Below are 18,776 nucleotides of genomic sequence, written 5' to 3' on the forward strand. Positions count from 1 at the left end.
TGCTGTAACCACAGAGCACCCATTACACCTACCTAAAAAGCCAGGTAAGTCTCTGAAAACTTTACTAACTTAAAACTTTACTACAAATGGAAAGAAAATGAGACAAGCTAAAAAAAATTTGAAAAAAAAAAAAAGCCCCTTTAGATTCCATCTAAACCATGTCTTTGTCCAACTACAAACAATACAATCATATGAGTAAATTCTACTGACCTCTCAAACCCTAAACCAAAAAGCCAACAACTCCATCATATTCATGTGTATCTCAGATTAGAGCTGTGTGCTCAGTTATAATCTAATCAATCCATATGCCTTTTAGAGAAATCCTATTTCCTTGAAAGAAGCTGTTGCATAAATGGCATGATTTCAGAAGCAAAGGAAAGCTGGAAGCTGTACATCTGGCCACTAACTAGGGAAAAATTACAGGCTGTGGGAAATCAGTAGAAACAAGGCTACCAGGGACACACAGCCATGGGCAAACTTTTACTCCTTTCAACTACAATAGCTACATTGACACTGAATTGCAGGGTTTTTTCTCTTAGCATTTCTACATATGTTTTCAAAATAGCTCAGGAGTATGGAATAATTACTAATTTACAAGGGGGAAAACATTTTACTGTAGTATAAGATTAGCAAAATTCAGAAAAAATTGTTTTAATCTGTAAAATAAAAATCTTGCCTTCAAGTCTCTTATCTACTAAGAAACTGCTACACTTGACAGTCTCTGAACTTGCACTAAAACTAAGAATCCTTTCATAGGATGTTACGAAACCCACACCATATCAATACTAGATTCTAGCACAGGCATACCCTGTGTTTTCTTTAACAGTATCATCACAAACCAAACTAAACCAAAGCAAATAAAGTATTTAATAATTACAATCCCTCCTAATATTCTGCTGTTGCTTTTTGCAAACCTGTAACATTTTTGAGTACTTACGAAAGAATTCGGTCCAGTTTTGGTCCATGACGTCCCTGAAGGACAGTAGGGGGCTTGTACACCCTCATCATTCCTTACTATCTGTACAGTTCCTCTCTTCCTGGAGCTCTTTATTTATGAAGCAGTGACCATTTTGAAGTTATTTATAAACATTAACTCATTAAATTCCCAAGTGTCATATTAGATACCAACTCAGTGACTCATATTCCTGACAATGTATTTACCACGGCTGGGAGAGAAGGTAAATTTACATGCACGAGTAGCACACACAGGCATGCCATGAACTAATCTTGTATTTTAAAATGGTCTTTGGCATTAGGTAACCCTGCAGTTATTAACAAATATGTATGTCAACTGAAGCTGGCTCATTATCAATCAGTGGAATTTATAAACACTGCCTGGCCACCTCTCTGACAAAATGAAAAACAGCCCACAGAACAAAATACCCCTTCAGTTTTGAGGATCAAAAATGGAAGCTGGAGTGTTTTAGAGCTTGCTATTACTGTACTGAAGTGAGTGCAAATTAAGGAAAATTACAGCTAGCTTCAACTACTCCCTGAGAGGGAAAGCATCCCCCTTGTATTAAGGTTTCTTACAAGACAGTAACAAAGTTATCGATTCGCCACAAAAAATTACTTCATTACACCTCATGTGTAACCTTGGCCTTACAAAAACCTCAGTGTTTCAGATGGCACATCTGGTCCTAGCAGCCTTAGAAACTGTATCACTGCCCAGTGAGCAATACAAATATTCAAGTACCAAGCTCTGCAGCAAAATAAACAAAGTGGTTTTACCCAAAATGTAAGGGCATCTAAATCCTTTCTAAAATAGAGAAAAATCTCTGAACCAAAATAATGTACTTCTGCTGGCAATGAACTAATTTCACTCTTGAATTCCCAATTTTCCCAAGATTCCTGAACACTGGTTATGAAAGCAAAGGAAAACATCAGACCCGTTGAAGAGCTCTCTTTATTATGCCACTCTTCACTGGTCAGTCCTTTGGCAAAATACTTCTGAAGAAATATTTCTATTTCTGCCTAGGAAAACCCTGAAGCTCCAAGCCACATAATTTAACTTTGAAATGAGTCCTTCTCTGAGCAGAGGGTTAGACTAGACCTCCACAGGGTCCCTTTAATTTTCATGCAAGCAGATATTTTTCTCCAGCTTAAAATAATTTAAAAACCATTTTCCTGCCCTCAACACAGGAGTCAGTTACACACTACTAAATCCAGGCACAAATAAGAGGAGGGATAGGAGAGCAGAACTCAAGGACAACTATGATCAAGCCACACTTTAAAGAAAACCCCCACCCAACAGACACATTCCACAAGCCACAGACTTGGCAAAGCCTTTCTCCTGATCCATCACAAACCCCATGTTCCTTCCCACGCAGTAACATTTATTCCCATTTCTTGCATTCCCTGTAGTCTTACTGCTCCCCACAGGATTCAAGTCTGCCCACACTGCTTTTACCCTTTACTGAGATTGGAAATGTCACTTGGAGATATGTAAAAAGGAATATATACTTCAACCTTTTCTTCCCAACTATTTACTACTCTCTACATTATGGTAGTAACTCTTGTTCTTAGAGCCTGAAAGCTGCAAGACAGTTACTACAGAAGAGAAGCTCTAGCTTAGAGTTAATTGAACTTTATTATTACCATGTAGTTACAGGAGTAATGAGACTGAAGAGGCATTTGTGAAATGTTTTAACGAAATTACATGTTCTTCTTAAGCTTAATGACACAACAGTAATAGTCCTTCCACGGACAATCTGTCTAGCAGCATGAGTAAAACACTCATTCCAGTGCTCCATCCTTGTTTCAGGGAAAAACAAAACAAACCCAGAACCAGACTTCAAAGAGGACACTGCATTAAATGGAAACAAGTTGAGCACACTGATCAAAAAAGTCAAGCCATAAGAATGCCATCTGATAGGATGTCCTTCACATACCAAAAATTTCAAGAGACTTTCAGAGCTCTTAATATAGGGCAGCATTTATTCTGAGGAGATAGCACTCTACAATGCTTCTCTCAAAAGTATTTCAGCATTATAAATTTCAGATAATGCAGCTTTCTAAAGGAACAGACAGCTAATAAAAATACTAAAAACCACTAATGTAGGACAGAAAATAATATTGAAAGAAAAAAGGCTTTTTAAAAGTCTGTCAAAAGAAGTGACATAAAAGACTTTTATCATGACAGCAAACTTGCACATAAACACATCAAACAGACACATTTGTAATGAGGTTCTTGCTATTTGTTTTTAAACAAGGTAACTTTCAGATAAAGTGATTTCTGCTCAGATTTAAGAAGACACAGAAGAAAAGAGACAGACAAGTATGATGCCAATTTTGATGGCAACCCTTTGTTCAACATATTTAGCTTGTTTAGCAAATGAATTATTCCTAAATTTGCAATTTGGTTCTGCTGACCTTTTCATAAACATACTAAATGCTGAACAGCAAAATAGAAAAAGCTTCAGTGCTAATTAGACCCAACATGTTTAAGCATTCTTCCAGTCACCACAAAAAAGCTATTAGGTGCATTTACACCATCAGTCTGGACCACCTCCCATTTATTCAAGGCTCCTGTTCCCTGTATCTGTCCTGCATGTGACCTAAATCGTCCCCAGCATCCCTTCAGGAAGGGAACAGCTAATCTCCTGGGAGTATTTTGATGGTAAAATAATCCAGGATTGCACCACAGGCAGTGTGCTTGGGACAGCCCAAGGTCTTACTGTTTTCTCCTAGCCCAGTGTGACAGCACTGTCCTACAAGCCTTTGCCATGTCATACACCCATAACCCAGACACCCACCCCACAGCATCACCCCACACTGCCACGAAACAGAAGTGGGAATATGGCAACCACAGAGTTTGTAGAAATTGGGCACTTCATCAGTACATAATGATTACTAAAAGGAATGGGAAAAAACTCTGTATGTTCAAAATGCTACAGGTCTGAAAAAATATCCCAGAGGGATAGAAATTGCATGGAACAGCTGAACTTGGAGGAAGCACCAACTGGCCAGGGGGACACACACCAGTCACTGAGGGCAACACAGATATAACCAGCAGTGCTCCAGTTGAAAATTGAACTGCTAAAGGCTCTACCAATTTATACACTGAAAGCAGAAAATGAAGGTTTTTTGCTGAAGAATACAGTGTAAAGGCAAACAAGATTTCCAACAGAATGTTCTGATCTAGCACATCCACACTCAGGACAAAAGCCCTGCCATTCATGATGCCTCAGTTCTCTGCTTCTAAAACTTCCTTCCTCGCTTGTTGCTTTTTTCAGTGTCAAAAACTGAACACATGACAGTCACTGGAAAATTAATTAGCTGAAAATGACAACAGTGAAATCTCCCAAGGCTTCCCCCTCTGATCTTCAACTCTCTCCTGGCATGCCAATTCCAACTGCATTGTTTGAAGGGGTGGAGAGCACGAACAAGAGATCCAGCAACAAAGTTCTTACAGAGTGGCACTGAAAACTGTGCACATACAAACGCTGCCCTCATGTAGAAGAGCAATTCTAAGTCCTTGACATTTATTTTCTCCTCATTAAGAGTCATCACTTCCTTGAACTGAACAGCTGTTGGCTTTTAATACCATACCTTCTCTGGATTTCCATTTCTTCTTGTGATGGACCATTTTGTACTTGAGAGGGAAGCTGTGAATTCTGTCGAGGCAATGTAGGACCTAAGAGTAAAGACAGATCCTAAATTAATGGTTCGATTTTTTACCATGCAAAAAAAAAGAGCACAAAATCAAAGAAAAAGGCCAGCCATCACACAACATTTTAAACTGCTCACTTTTGCTTTTTAAGCCAAACAAGCTCAACAACATAATGCAGCAAATAAAAACTGTAACCTCACACATGTACAATGTTACCTCACGCATCTGCAGAATGAATTTATTTCACATGGATGGAAAGGTCTCACAAAAATGCAAAACAAACTTTCTCTATGATGGAATTTGACAAAAGCTTTGAAAAGCACTCCAAGTCTGTTTTTTTTCTTAAAACAATGAACAAATACTCTTGGAGGAGCAGGAAAGGCTCAAAAAATTAAAACACTCACCTAAATAGAACACTGGAAAAGGGGGAGAAAACAGAAAAAGGAAAAAAACAAAAGAACAGGAGAAAAACCATCAGAACCATACCACCATAATGAGAGAAGGAAGATAAAGCATGTTTCTACAGCTCACATCAAAATTTACTCAGATTTCAGGTCATCAACTTGGATCAAAGACCTTTTTTGCATAGATAAATGTTGTGTCCAAGGGAATGGGGGCATATAACAAATGTGCAAACTGTGAATTCTGCTAAGCACGAGATATGCAAAAGGGAAGGTCATGCAAAATCATCTTCAGCCTTTACTAATGGGAAATTCTGAACCATACAACTTTCAAGTAGTTGTCTAAGAGAGATCTGTATTCTAGAAACCAAAAAAGCTTTACCATTTTAATCACAAATGTGTATTTACAGCAGAAAACTGTGTAAAAACAAGTGAAGAACAACTAAGTGTAGAATGGAATACAGGAGACCTAATGGATGCATTGCTACTGTCAGACAGTAATCCAGGAAATTATTTAGACTACAGCTATGCTCAAGATTATGGAATTTATAAGAAACAAGAATTAAAAGCGATTAAAAGATCGAATTTCAAAAATGTCCAAGAGCAAAGCAATGATTTCCCACTGATATTTCACCAAACTAGTTAGAGTTATGGAGTTGTAATGAGATCTTCCCTATCTCAAATATCAAAATGCAAAATTTTTTGATATCTGAACTTGTGAAAGTCACCCAAACCCATAAAAAGACCATGTGTGATACACTGACACATCAAGGACAGGCAATTTGCTTGAGACACAGCCAAGAAGTGTTTAAAAGCCCTCCAAAAAGGTTAATTTCCTCAGAATGCCACAGTATTGTGTCCACTGTGACCTTTAATCATGAAAATCATGAAAGTGTACACTATCTATGTACCCTACAATTACAAAAAGTAATGGGACTTAATTGTGGAGGATGAAAGCAGGCAGTGTACTACAGAGGTGGTGTCTTCCTTAGGTATTCTTCCAGCAAGCATTAGGCCCTTATACCTAATGCTTTGATGTTGCCTGGGATGCACTATTTTTGCTTGAAGCATCTCCAAGAGACACCCCCAGGTATAAAAGCTGTAGTGTTTTAAATGCAAAAAAAATTTTATCAATTCATCATTGCAGTTAGATGATCATTAAGCAGAAACATCTGTCACATGGCTCATCTGGAAAACTTTTCTGCTTTAAAACTTCCATAAGACACACGTCCTCCTCTCCTCTCCCCTGTGTGACAGGTGGAAAGCTTTAATGCCCATGAAGCCATGACTGCAGCTCCCAGGCAGCTGGGCTATTTGCTGCCTGCACCAGGCTGCAGCCTTTCATGGCCTTTTACAAGCACACACAATCCAGCAGCAGTGAAAGGTGCTATAAACACCAGCACTGCTGCTTGCCATGCCCAGCAGAACACTTGGAGTAAGTCAAGGCTCACAGCTTGAAATGCAAACTGCGAGCAACACTTGAAGTATCAGACATTGGATGAAATTCCCATCCCATTCCTCAGAATGAAACACAGTGACCTGAAAATTAATGGATTGCTTAAAAATCAACTTAACTTAAGGAAGTTAAAGACAGTCAAAAAAGCTTCGCAGTCCAAGGAGTGAAATTTAACATTATTGGTAGCCTGAACTGTGGTAGGTTGATTAATAATGAAGAACAGAAATAAAAAGAAATGGTCACAATGTGTCCATATACCAACCAGAACTATTTTGTGCTGAAAATGCAGTAGAATTGAGAAATTCAAGGTTCAGCCAATTTAATCTTCAAGAGTATTTAACAGGGCTTTTTGAGGCAGCTATTATGCTGTAGTAGCATGCAGACCACCACTCTCCAACCTTTCTACCTTAGTCCTTCTTCAGCCATCACCTACAGAAAGTAAACACCAAGCTTCATCTGCACTGGCTATTCCAACACACCCAGCTGTGAGGAAACCTGTTCTTGTAGCCTCAAACTTTGCTCCAGAGCACTGTCCTTCAGAAAACCACATTATCCATTAATTCTGCACAAGGCAAACATGAGCAAGCCAAGCCAGCTTTATTTTGGCCAGCCCACTCCAGTGATGGGCTTCTTTCACAGCTAGGCACACAGGAGACAGAACAAAATCACCTGCTGGCAATTAACCTGGTGGCTCCAGTACTTCTTACACATTTCTGCCTCAAGGAAATGCAAGGTGAGTACACCAAAGGCTTTCAAGAAAGGGAAGCTCAGCTCCAAAGTCATCTCTCCTGTTTTCTTACGAAGTTTCCCTCTGCAGCCACCCTGCTAATGAACATTAGACAGTTGAAGGTACATGCCAGGTGGAAAAGTATGTTTTATCCTAGAAGGTTTATTACAGCAAGGCAAGACTACCCATTTATTGCTAAAATACAACTGCCTGGGTAGCAGGACAGGTGGTATATTAAATAAACAGGAACTAGCTAATAAAAACCTCTCTCAGAGGTTTCTGAACACTTTAAGATACCTCAGAAACATCAACCCCCATGAGAAATATTCAGATACTGCCTGGAAAGAAGTCTGATTGTTCTACAGGATCACTTTATCTTCAGAAGCCAATATAAGCCAAGTGAGAGATGAGGCTGAATGGTCTATTAATTCTGAGTTTTAAAGAAAACCTAACATCCCTCTTTTTCTAAAAAAGCACAGATGGTGCACTCTGCAGCACATTCTGACAGACAGAGGATATAATTTTATACTAATTTGTTCAGCAGCCATTCCAGTTTCAGTGCTTTCTGTTTTTCAGCTTATTCTCTCACCTTTGCATCACCCTTCCTCTATGACAGTTCAGGCAACTGTGTGGTGAGAGATGGCCTGGCAATCTAACACATTAAAAATCTCAGGGAAAAAAGCCTGCATTAAGCATTTCCACCAGCTAGATGACAGCCAGACCTGGTTCTTCATTCAGTCACACAGACAATTACGGTGACATCAACATCAGAACATCAACATCAGACTGCTGGGGACTGCTTGAACCAAATCAAGCATCCCCAACATCGCCCTTTTAAACCACAACCAGAGTTATAGTTTATCAAACTCCTTAATTTTTTTAGCCCTAATTGACTGGTTACTTTGTATCTCTATTCAAAAACCAAACCATTTTCAGTTGCACAACCCTATGAAAGCATAACTGGCAAGCTGGGGAAGGAAACACAGGGTTTGTCCCCCCTCAATGCCTTTTGCTCCTCTGTTGCTTCACTCGTTCAGTTACCTGGTCTGTTCTGGAGTGTCACACCACACCCTACCCTGCTTCTTTTCATGCCAGCTGCATTGTATGTTATCAGTGTTGACACTGGCTGATACTGAAAATATCACATTCCTGTAGCCCTAAAAAACCCCAAGCATCAGCTGTTCAAGATTGGCACAACACATGTCCTGCAAGTTACACACTGAGCTCCAGTGGGGGTTTTCCTTTGGCTGGACAGGCTCACTTGGGAGCTGGTAACACAAGGATGGATGAAAAGGGGTTTGGGGGGACCAGGGGCAGCCAAATCATGTGAAATCTTCCTCAGAACCTCACATGCCCTAAATCAATAAGGCAAAACCACACAGAAAACCTCCCACCTGCAATTATTGCACTTCAGAGTACAGCAATAAAAGACAAGCCGTAATTTTTGAATAAATCTCCTAAAGCTGGTCAGCTATCACACATGAGAATTTTAGTTTGAGGTGAAGATCTCAATTTTCTCCCCAGAGAAAAAGTTTATATAAAGTAACTAAGAAATTCCACTCCTTCACTTCTCAGTATGTTAGTGCCAAAACTAAGCAGAGTTCCAATTATATAGTCTGATATCCAAATCAAAGTGTGACTTGCCTTTTAGAAGTATTTTCAGAGACTGAAAGTGGACAGCAAATTTATTTGTACGTTTATATGATATAAACATAAGTGACCTGGCTAATTATAATCTTTAGAAAATATTTTCTTTGAGGACAGTTTGAATACTCCTACTAAACAAAGCCCACACGCCAGGCAACAGTTCAAAGCTACAGCCAAAAAGATGTATTTTTGTTAGGGTATATAAGAACTCACCAAAAAAAAAAAAAAAAAAGTGTGTTTTACTAAATGGTTAAAGGTTTTCTGAATGAATGGAAAGCAGGCTTTTCAGAGATCTGTGCAGGAAGCAGTAAGAACAACAACTGTGGTATCCCTCTTTGATGTGTCTCCAGCTCCTTCTCCCATTCAGAGCCTGTCCTGCTCCAGGCCATGCCAGAACAAAGGCTGGGTTGATTTGCCAACCAGCCCTGAGCAGAACCAAAACCACGTCACTCCTCTATTGTATTTGTGGGGTGCCCAGACGAAGGAAGGAATGATTAATCTGACCATGTTCTCAGAAGGCTAATTTATTGTTTTAAGATACTATATTATATTAAATAATACTAAACTAAACCATACTAGAGAATACAGAAAGGATATTTACAGAAGGCTAAAAAGATAATAAAGAAACTTGTGACTCTCTCCAGAGTCTCGACACAGCTTGGCACTGATTGGCCAAAGAGTAAAAACAATTCTCATCAGAAACCCAATGAAACAATCGCCTGTTGGATAAACGATCTCCAAACACATTCCAAAGGAGCAAAACACAGGAGAAGCAAATGAGATAAAATTGTTTTCCCTTTTCTCTGAGGCTTCTCAGCTTCCCAGGAGAAAAATTCTGGGCGAAGGGATTTTTCCAGAAAATATGAATGTGACACTCCTCAAGCCCTGGATGTATGTTATGGGTTTATATGCAAGACCATGGTGACCAAAAACTAGGGCATTAACTAGTGACAAAATTTTCTCTAGTACTTCTGTTTGGGTGAATCATCTCCCAGCCAAGGCTTCCCCTCCCTTCCAACACCTACTTCCTCACTCACAGCTACCTTCAGCTGAGTTAATTCACTCATCACTCCAAATTTAAAACCAAACACTTTCCACTTCAATCCACAAGCTCTTTTAACTTGATCAAGGCAATAAAAGGCAGCAAGAACAACAAAACCATTCATTAAAACACACATGAATTGAAGTAGAGGTAAGCCTCCTATCAGGGCCAGCAGAAGCCCCTATCAGTGCCAGCAGTGCCTTGGGAACCAGGCTCTGATAACCTGGGAGCCAGGCTTGGCTCAGCCCCAGTGTGCTGGGGGACATCAGCAGCTTCCAGTGTCCCTCTGCCATCCTCTCACGCCCAGGGACACAGCTTCACCAGCAGGGAACTACAGCTGTGACTGAAAATACAATGCCACAAACATAAAGGAGCAAATATTGAAGTTAAATCTATCAATACCATCCATTGTGGGATATTTAGAGCTCCCCCTCCACCCTTAGCTGGGTTAAAATTTGTTTAAATAGCAATGTTATAGGTGATGACTGCCTTTACTGGGGGATAATACTATAGAACTGAGCCTAACCAAGGTATATTTCACAACTATCTTCATGACTTTTATGAAAACACCCTGCTCCCAGAAGGCAGATTTAATCTATGTACAACTCTATGGATAATATTTTTAAAGACAACACTATAAACCCTCAACTGTAAAACATGCTGACACTCCTCTATATTTATTAAAAAAACACTTTATCCATAAATTAATGTACTTCTATTTGTATTTGCCATGCAGTTGAGACCAGCTACCAGATTTTAATTCTTCAGGTTGTTCACCTATAATTTAATGCTTTCATATGATACACCACTAATTCTGAAGAACAAAAAAACACCTAACACTGATGATGCTTTCAATAATCTTATCTGCAATTATCATGAAGAGGAAGTACTCTGCCTAATAAACAGGTTTTTTATTTCCTGCAGGGTCAGCATTTTGGCACATAAATCAGGATTACCTAATCAGTATTAGCTATTAAAAACACCTAGTAATGACCTAAAAATTATTTAATCAATCTCACATTTAAAAGGAAGGGAAAAATCTTGTTAGCAAGACCAGAGATATTATCCAACTCTTGACAACACAGGTAATAAAAATACCATCATGTTACTCCTGTTCTGACAGGGAGTGCTGACAGCCTGTTCCAGAGGCTTGCTGAAAGTACAGGTACAGCATCATTACTTCACTGCTGTAGAATTTTTATTCTCCCAAAACAAGTTTTAGCATGACATGAACCAAAACAGTACAAAGAAAAGCACCCCCCAAGCTCCACATATACTTTTCTCATTTCAGTCTCCTGTAGTCTCTCTATATATTCCATTATTTGAGTGCATTCCCCTACCAGCAAGGATTTAATTACCTATCTCTGCTGGAAGAGAAAGGACTGCACATTAATGTACAGCTGTGAATAAAGATTTGTTTATTTAATAACTGGACAACCGAACTTCTAGAGTTACTCATTCAAGAGGAAATCAAGAAACTTGAACCACAGGGGCTTTTTTCCCCTCCAAGGTCAGAAGAATAAAATAATGAGACCTTTGGAACAAAAAATGCTTTCTGGTTCTTTTTTTACTCCCAATTTTCCTATGAATTAAATTGTGATCTAAGGCAATACTAGAACAGATTCACTGAAGCCCTTCATGATCTTGCCTTTATATCCAGAACATTCCAAAATCTTTTCAAGAACCAATATATAACTGCTACAGATTAGTACAAAAAGCATCACAAATCTTAAGTCTATGCAATTCTATTAGAAAGAATGAAAATAGACTTATTTACTGTTGTGACATCCTTCCTTCAGTTCTTCTGCCGCTTTCATCTTCTGCAACAAACAACTCCGAGGACCTCCCCAGGTGCAAATCACACATCTAGAAACCCCACACTTTATTTCCTATTCTCTTAGCAAGGCTTTCCTGAGGTTGAAGACAGATGCCACACAAAGAAACACCGATTCCAGCTGAGCTAGAAGGTGCTTTTTGCAGCAAAGCTGAGTGTGATGCTCCTTTGTTCCTCCCAACACAAGCTTCCCTTACGTGACCTTATTCCTTCAAAGAAATAATCCATTGTCTCACACATCAGAGAATTCTCAGCTGTCTGATTTCCCTTCATTGAAGCTTTTCTCTCATTCCAGAACCACTTTGATTGCAACAATGAGCCCTACTTAATGCAGATATGAAAATTTTCTTTGTAATGCAATGCAAAACCTTTGCAGCAAGCTGTCATCTCCAGACAAGACAATTACTGAAGATCTGAACACACTGCACACAGCCTTAGAGCCAGAAATCCTCTTCATTTGACCTCTTAAACTTGATGACATGCACTTGTCATTTGATGAAGGTGTCACTTTTGACCATGTCAAACAGTTATTTAATGTAATGAGGAGTAAGCCTTCCAAATTTTTTCCAAATGAGGGCCAGGCATTGGTTCACTTCTAATGCATTTCTTAAACAGTGTGGGACAGTATCTGCAGTACTTAATTCTTTTAAATTCCAGAACAAAATGCAGTCCTGTGTTGTCCTACTCTTCTGGATTTGCTGGTTGCCTACAATCTGCCCAACTAGGCTGCAGGAAAATAGGGTTTGCTAATGCAATCATTCAAACCAGAACAGAGCTAAAATACTTTGACATTCATTTAAATAAACAGAGTTCAACCATTTGAGAAGTTAGCACGTTCATTTGACCAGTCCTATAACTCAGGGGGAGATAAAATCCTACATCTGCAGAGCATTTGCAGCAGTTTCACTGATCAGGCAGCCATTGCTTCCCAGCCCTTTGGGACAAACCTGCACTGTTTGTTGAGCAGAAAGCTGCCACTTGCAGTAAAGCCTTTACTCTTAACCTCAGAGATTTTCACTCTGCATTCTGAACTCATCAGAAGGACAAAAAGCCCATCCCTGTGAGCTCAGCAGTGCCTCGGCTCCAGCAGATCCACTAGAGGGAGATCCTAAATTAAACAACCTCCAATTTTGCCAGCAGCCAGCAGAACAGCTGAGGATGCCAACTAAAAGATCAATGACATTTTTCAAATATATGCAAGAGAAGGAGACCATGATTTAATTTTATTTTAAAAAGAGTGAGAGAGCCCTACCCAACAGCTGACTTGCAAACCAAGAGGATGTACACAACTTAATCTTTAATATTCCTTAGAAGTCATTTAGATTTCTGTGAACCCTTGCATAAAATTTAAAATTCATCTGCAGCTTTATGAATTTCTGAATAGTATGCTCAGCTAACATTAAAACTGCTTTCCTTTTATGAATAAATACAACATAAAATAAGCAAGCTAATAAAAGAAATTGCCAAAATGAGAAAGCACAGCAGAAAATAAGGACACTGCAAGAATCTAACTTTAATTGGATGCAATTCTATAATAAAAGGGAAGCTATCTCTGTAGGATCTCTTTATTTTTATTTGAGTTGGAGGTTCTATATGCCATTTTGGATACACTAGGAAACACAGCAATTTATTTAAACTAAGACAAGTTGTCATCTTCAAGCACAGATTTTCGAAGCAGTATCATCAAAATACCAACGAGGACAACATGGGTTAGAAATTTTTAAAACCCAAGCAGGTACACCGAAAGAAACAAAATTAACCATATATAATGTATTGATCCATCATATATCAGTGCAAGTTTATTTTATGACACATACCCTCCCAACACCTTTTCAGAAAGAGTAATTTGTTTATAGAAGAGAGGCAGTTGCGATCCATCTCCTAAATTGAAGAGCTAATATTAGAGCCTCAGAGCCAGTGACCTGTCTAAGTAAATATTCATCTATTTCTGAGATGCTGGGGGGTGGGAGGGAGGGAAACTAACACCAAGGATTCATTTCCAGCTGCACTTTTAGGAAATTATACCAACTACACAGAAACAAAATTCACTGAGCTTTGAGCAAGGAGCACAATTAGTTTGCTTCTAAACTGCAAGCCACTTAGCAACCCATTTCCATTACTGAAGCAGCATGTTCAGAAAGATACTTCTTACACTGAAACAGGTCAGAAAAATTCAGTAATATCTAGATCAGACAGTGACAAAAATTCCCAGTTGATAAAACTTAGGAACACTTGTTGACAGTAGTCTAACACAGAAACACTATGAACACTTCTCTTTAAACGCTGTCTGGAAGTGATATGAGGCTGAGAGAGCAACTCCACGTGCCTTATTAGGAATTGTTTTAGAAGCAGCACTGCAAAACCGCTCATCTGCTGGAACAACGCTTGATAATGTGAAGGTTTGGTTTTATTTTTGGTTTTATTTCATCTTGATGGAAGCTAGAGCAGCTACCTGTCTGTGGCACAGGTGACAGCTCATCTTAAACCACCACAGCCCTTGGCTGACAGGAGCCAGGGAAGAACAATTATCTCCTGTGCTCACCATTAGCTTGTGATGCAGCTAATTAACGCATTTTGACTTGTGCCTGCTGCTACCACCAAATTAAATTCACAACAAGGAGAAACAAAGTGACAATGCTGTAGTTCAGAAAAAAACTTAAAAGGTTAAGCCAGTCACTTTCAAACATAGCCACAAACCTTAATTCGTGTCCATGCCAGAATTGTTGAGAACAAACCAGAGGAAAACAGCACTGTAGTCAGCAACCAGGCTGTGGTAAGTCACACACAGTTATGACATTTTACAGTCATAAAATTCTAGTTTTATCCAAGTCTTTATAAACTGAAGTGGCATCTCTGTTTATTAATGAAGTTTCTACTATGAACTTATATATATACAATATATAATTATATATTAACATATATATAACAATGCATATATAATATATAACATATATATTAACAAATATATAACAATGCAGCAGCCCACAAACACCTTGAATAAAGTAGCAAGAGAACAAGTCATTAGACAAATTACAAGCCACCAAATTTAAAAAGGACACACTGTCTAACTAAAAAACGAGCAATGCAATGCCTGCCTATGTCATTTCAGCCTCTCTAGCAGCTCAGGCTCAGTGTTATGAGCAGTTAAACTGAACTACTAAGATATGTATATGCATATATACACACTGAAACACAAATTCTTCAAGTACAGGTAATGGGAAAGAACTGGAACACCTCAAACCTGTGGTAATTACCATCCATCAGGCCTTTTCATCAAAAGAGTACAAACCAACACTTCACATGTTCCCCAATACTGGCTGGGAGACAGGTGATGAACAGTCAGAATGCATGAAGAGTTTACAAGTGAGTAAGCCTTAGGGAAAGCAGAACTGAGGGATGTAGAAGAGAAAACACCCAGCTGAGAGGTAGGAGACTGGGAATCACAGCTGGGTTATTTTAGCAGGCAAAAGAAACCTCCTAACTCTAGCCACCATTTCTATTTTGGCCTCCTATGTTGTGTAACAATGTAAGCACTGCAGAATGTACCATCCACAACCTAGACAGATTAGTTTCAAAAGGCAAGTCTTGAAAGGACTACCAGAAAAAAAACACCAACTTGATAAAACCACCTTTTTTGCTGTAGTTGAGACAGCCCTAGTATAGTTATCTACAGCCTCTCTTCTACACAAAAGAAAGAAAACTGGCACACAAGCACTATCTCTTGTTACACAGGCAATCTTTAAAGTTTAATGAGGACAAAAGAATTCTATTTGGTTACAAGAACACAAAAGACTCTTAGTCTTTTAAAAGAAACTCCCTGTGTGTGTGTCACAGTGTTACACTGATCAATTTGCTGTAGAGCCTACCTAGAATGTGTTACAGACACCAGCAGAAGACTGCAAGCCAGGAATTTTTCCACCAGTGTTTTAAAGCCTATGTCACCCTGATCTTCAAACAAACAAAATTATAAACCTGGTGTCTAAATTGTACGTGCTCATCTGAATGTTAACCCTGGATTCAAGGTCCTTGAGCCAGAAGACTCTGCATGGTAAAAACTGCCAGAGAAGATTACCTGAATTCCAAAGTTTATAGGAAAAAAACCTTCACAATTTTATAATAAACCAGTAACCAATGAGAAGCAAAAATACCAACACACAATAGGAACCTGGATGTCTCTAGAAATCCTGAAAAGTATCCTCCTTACAAGGTACATGCTTCTTGGGCAGGTCTTTTTGTTTTGCTTCCTTAAAAAAGGCAAACCCAGCAATTTTTGTATCTAATACAGAAATATGTAAATTGATTTACTTGCTAGGAAGTGCAATTACAGAGATGTCAGCTGAGTTGAGAAGCACTGTTAAGAAGCAGTAATTAGTCAGACAAAACATCCAAATAATTAAAACACCTAGAGGCTTATTTATGATTAGAAACAAGACTTATAGACATTTACACATAAACATTTGAATTTTTCTGTATTTGAACAATCTTAGGGGATAAAAAAATAGTGAAGAGACTCTTACCAGCTTCCTGTGAATTTAATACTTCTAAGGCATGCATCATGGCACTTGCGAAGACATTGGCATCTTCTTTGCTGCCAAAATTCAGACCATACACTTGCCTAGCATCACGCCACTGGTGGAAGGTCTGTGTAGCCTGATTGTACTTCAGCCCTTTTGGAATGGCACAATTTATTACCACCTACAATCATTAAAAAAAAAAAAAAAACAAAAAAACAAACTTATGTTTAAATTTTCTGTTCCAGCAGAAGTTTCAGCTTTGTGTAGATTTTATTCCTCCACCACACGCGTTAATTCACGACCCATAATCTGTGAAACACAAGGCTGAAAGCACAAAACCATTTCACAATTTTAATTCCAACACTGTCTGTAATCAGTGGTGGGAATACACAAGGGGACTAATGAGATATTTTGTAGCAACTTTTGTAGTTTAAGTGTTCTCACTTCAAAAGATGCAGCCATGTTTCCTAACAGCAATGTACTAACATCCACAGCTCTGACTTCCAGCAGCAGACTACTTGATGTGAAAACATGCTCCAGAAATTCAGAAACTCATTTTCCCATGAATTTCACAGGGTATTTGTTGGGTTTCTTTTTTAACCAAGTTATATCACCTTCTCCCTGTGGCTGCTGCACCCCTTGGCTTGCAGGGCTTTCAGCATCAGTTTACTGGATTTGTACCATGGATCACAGGGTATCATTCTGCAAGATTGTTGTGGCTCACACAAAAGATGAAAATTCAAGCTATTAGGGCAACCATTTACTACAAGCCAGCCACTAAGAGGATCCCATTGCACTTGGATAACTATATCCTCTCACCTTTTTCTGCTGAATAATGGGACAAAAAACCCCCAGATTCGCTCTCAGATGAATGCAGAGACCATTTATTACTTGTGGTAAATATTTAGTAACAAATCACACAGGGGATTACCAGTATAGCCTTCAGATGCATAATAAATGACCAAAAACAGACCAAAAGAATTCTATTAAATGCTGGGAAGGAGGGAAACAAATATAAGAAGCTTTCCTCAAACAAAAGATTAGGTTTTAACCCCATCCCAAGTATCATATGGCAGAGCACATTTACAGAGTGCCAATTTGCCATTTAATCATGATCCAGTAACTTCATCAAGAAGACAAAGATGTAATCCCTGTTACTCCCTTCTCACTCTCTTAAAGCGCAAACATCAGAAGGTTTTTTGAACAAAATGACCTGGGGAAATGAGACATCATGCATCCAAGTTTCCATGAGGTAGGAAGAGCTAAAAGAACTGCTGGTGTCTACACGAGCTGCAGCTCACAGTGTGGAGTGGGGGAAGAGAAGCTTTCAGGTTGCCACTTTGCCTTAAAAAGAACCAGATGACTTCTGTCTACACCACTAGCCTTTATAAATAGAGATCTGTAGGAAGGAATGGTAAAAGGACTATCGCCTTGGGGGTATGCAAAACGTTTAGTTCACAGGGAAAAAGCAATAAAAGTTCTGCTACTTCAGTTAAAAAACGTGATTTTTTTTTAATTGGTCCCGTAATTTTGCTGAAGACTTAATATTTAATATTGCTAAATTGTCAGAGATTTCCTCACCTGATGATCCTGAATCTTCCTGCCCACTACTCTGAACGTGTTGTTGCCTGTGTGATGATATATGTGAACTCTGCTGAATCCAGTTGATCCTCCAGCTGGTACCCATTTCTTGTTGGCATCATCGTAGACCATTACAGCAGCTCGTGCTTGGCAGATACTCTGTTCACTGTTAATACACAAAGTGGAGGAGAAAATAAAATTACTTGTAACAAAGCATCATCTTTCTGGTTAAGGTTTTTTTTGTTTTTTTGTTTTTTAATTTAAAATGTTAAAGCAATAGTCCTTGCAACTTGCTGAAACTCCACCCTTCTGAATATAAAACCACCAGGACTTGGAGATTTTGCTTATATGTGTTCATTCTGAAAAGCTGTGGCCCAGACAGACAGGCCTAACAACTAACAAAAGAGATCAAGAAGGTATTCACTACTTCTTTTTGCATTTTTTCCCCTTACAGTTTTTTTTCCCCTCCTTTTCCTCACCACCAGCCATGAATTTTCATTAAATGCCATAACCATATACAAAGCTTTCTGCAAAGACCAAAGAGCAAAGAATCTGCACTAGCTTCATACAATCTACACTTCCCAGTGGAAATTACTCCTACAGGAGATGAGAATTGGAAGGCCCTTGTACCTTTTAACACACAGACAAGAAAACAAACACAGAGAATAAAGTCCAGCACAAAAATTTCATCAGCTCCTAAATGAAACACATTTTGGTTTTGACACATTTTACAACAGTTGACACCCAGATGTAACATTTTCTCCCTGAGAAAAGGTTCTACCGATCACCAGAAAGTGCAAACTAATCAGGAGATTGTTACTGGCAGATAATCCTGATTATGCCAGTCAGCTGGAAGCTGAGCTACAGCCTGAAGTTAAAAAGGAGCATATCATGAATGTCATCATGTAAGGAACACATGAAATCAGACCATACCAGAAACAGACTATTTATTAGGAGAGGAA

General features: G+C 38.8%; 1 protein-coding gene across 4 annotated transcripts in view; it reads right to left on the reverse strand.

Annotated features, from left to right (window-relative positions):
• Positions 1 to 17,976, reverse strand: part of ENAH (ENAH actin regulator) — a 44,666-nt gene extending 26,690 nt beyond the window's left edge. For 2 of the 4 annotated variants that reach the window (XM_041473942.1, XM_041473940.1), the window contains exons 1-3: positions 17,815 to 17,976; positions 16,237 to 16,414; positions 4,552 to 4,636 (exon numbers count right to left, since the gene is read on the reverse strand). In XM_041473942.1, the coding sequence (XP_041329876.1) occupies positions 4,552 to 4,636; positions 16,237 to 16,414; positions 17,815 to 17,946 (395 nt within the window). In that variant the 5' untranslated portion in view covers positions 17,947 to 17,976. Of the gene's footprint in view, positions 1 to 937; positions 1,010 to 4,551; positions 4,637 to 5,016; positions 5,029 to 16,236; positions 16,415 to 17,814 lie in introns of those variants that run through there. The other 2 variants (XM_041473941.1, XM_041473943.1) reach the window with 2 other exon arrangements.
• Positions 17,977 to 18,776: the final 800 nt, after the last annotated feature.

This window comes from Pyrgilauda ruficollis, unplaced genomic scaffold (assembly GCF_017590135.1).
Source record: "Pyrgilauda ruficollis isolate IOZ18807 unplaced genomic scaffold, ASM1759013v1 scaffold31, whole genome shotgun sequence".
Taxonomy (NCBI): Eukaryota; Metazoa; Chordata; class Aves; order Passeriformes; family Passeridae; genus Pyrgilauda; species Pyrgilauda ruficollis.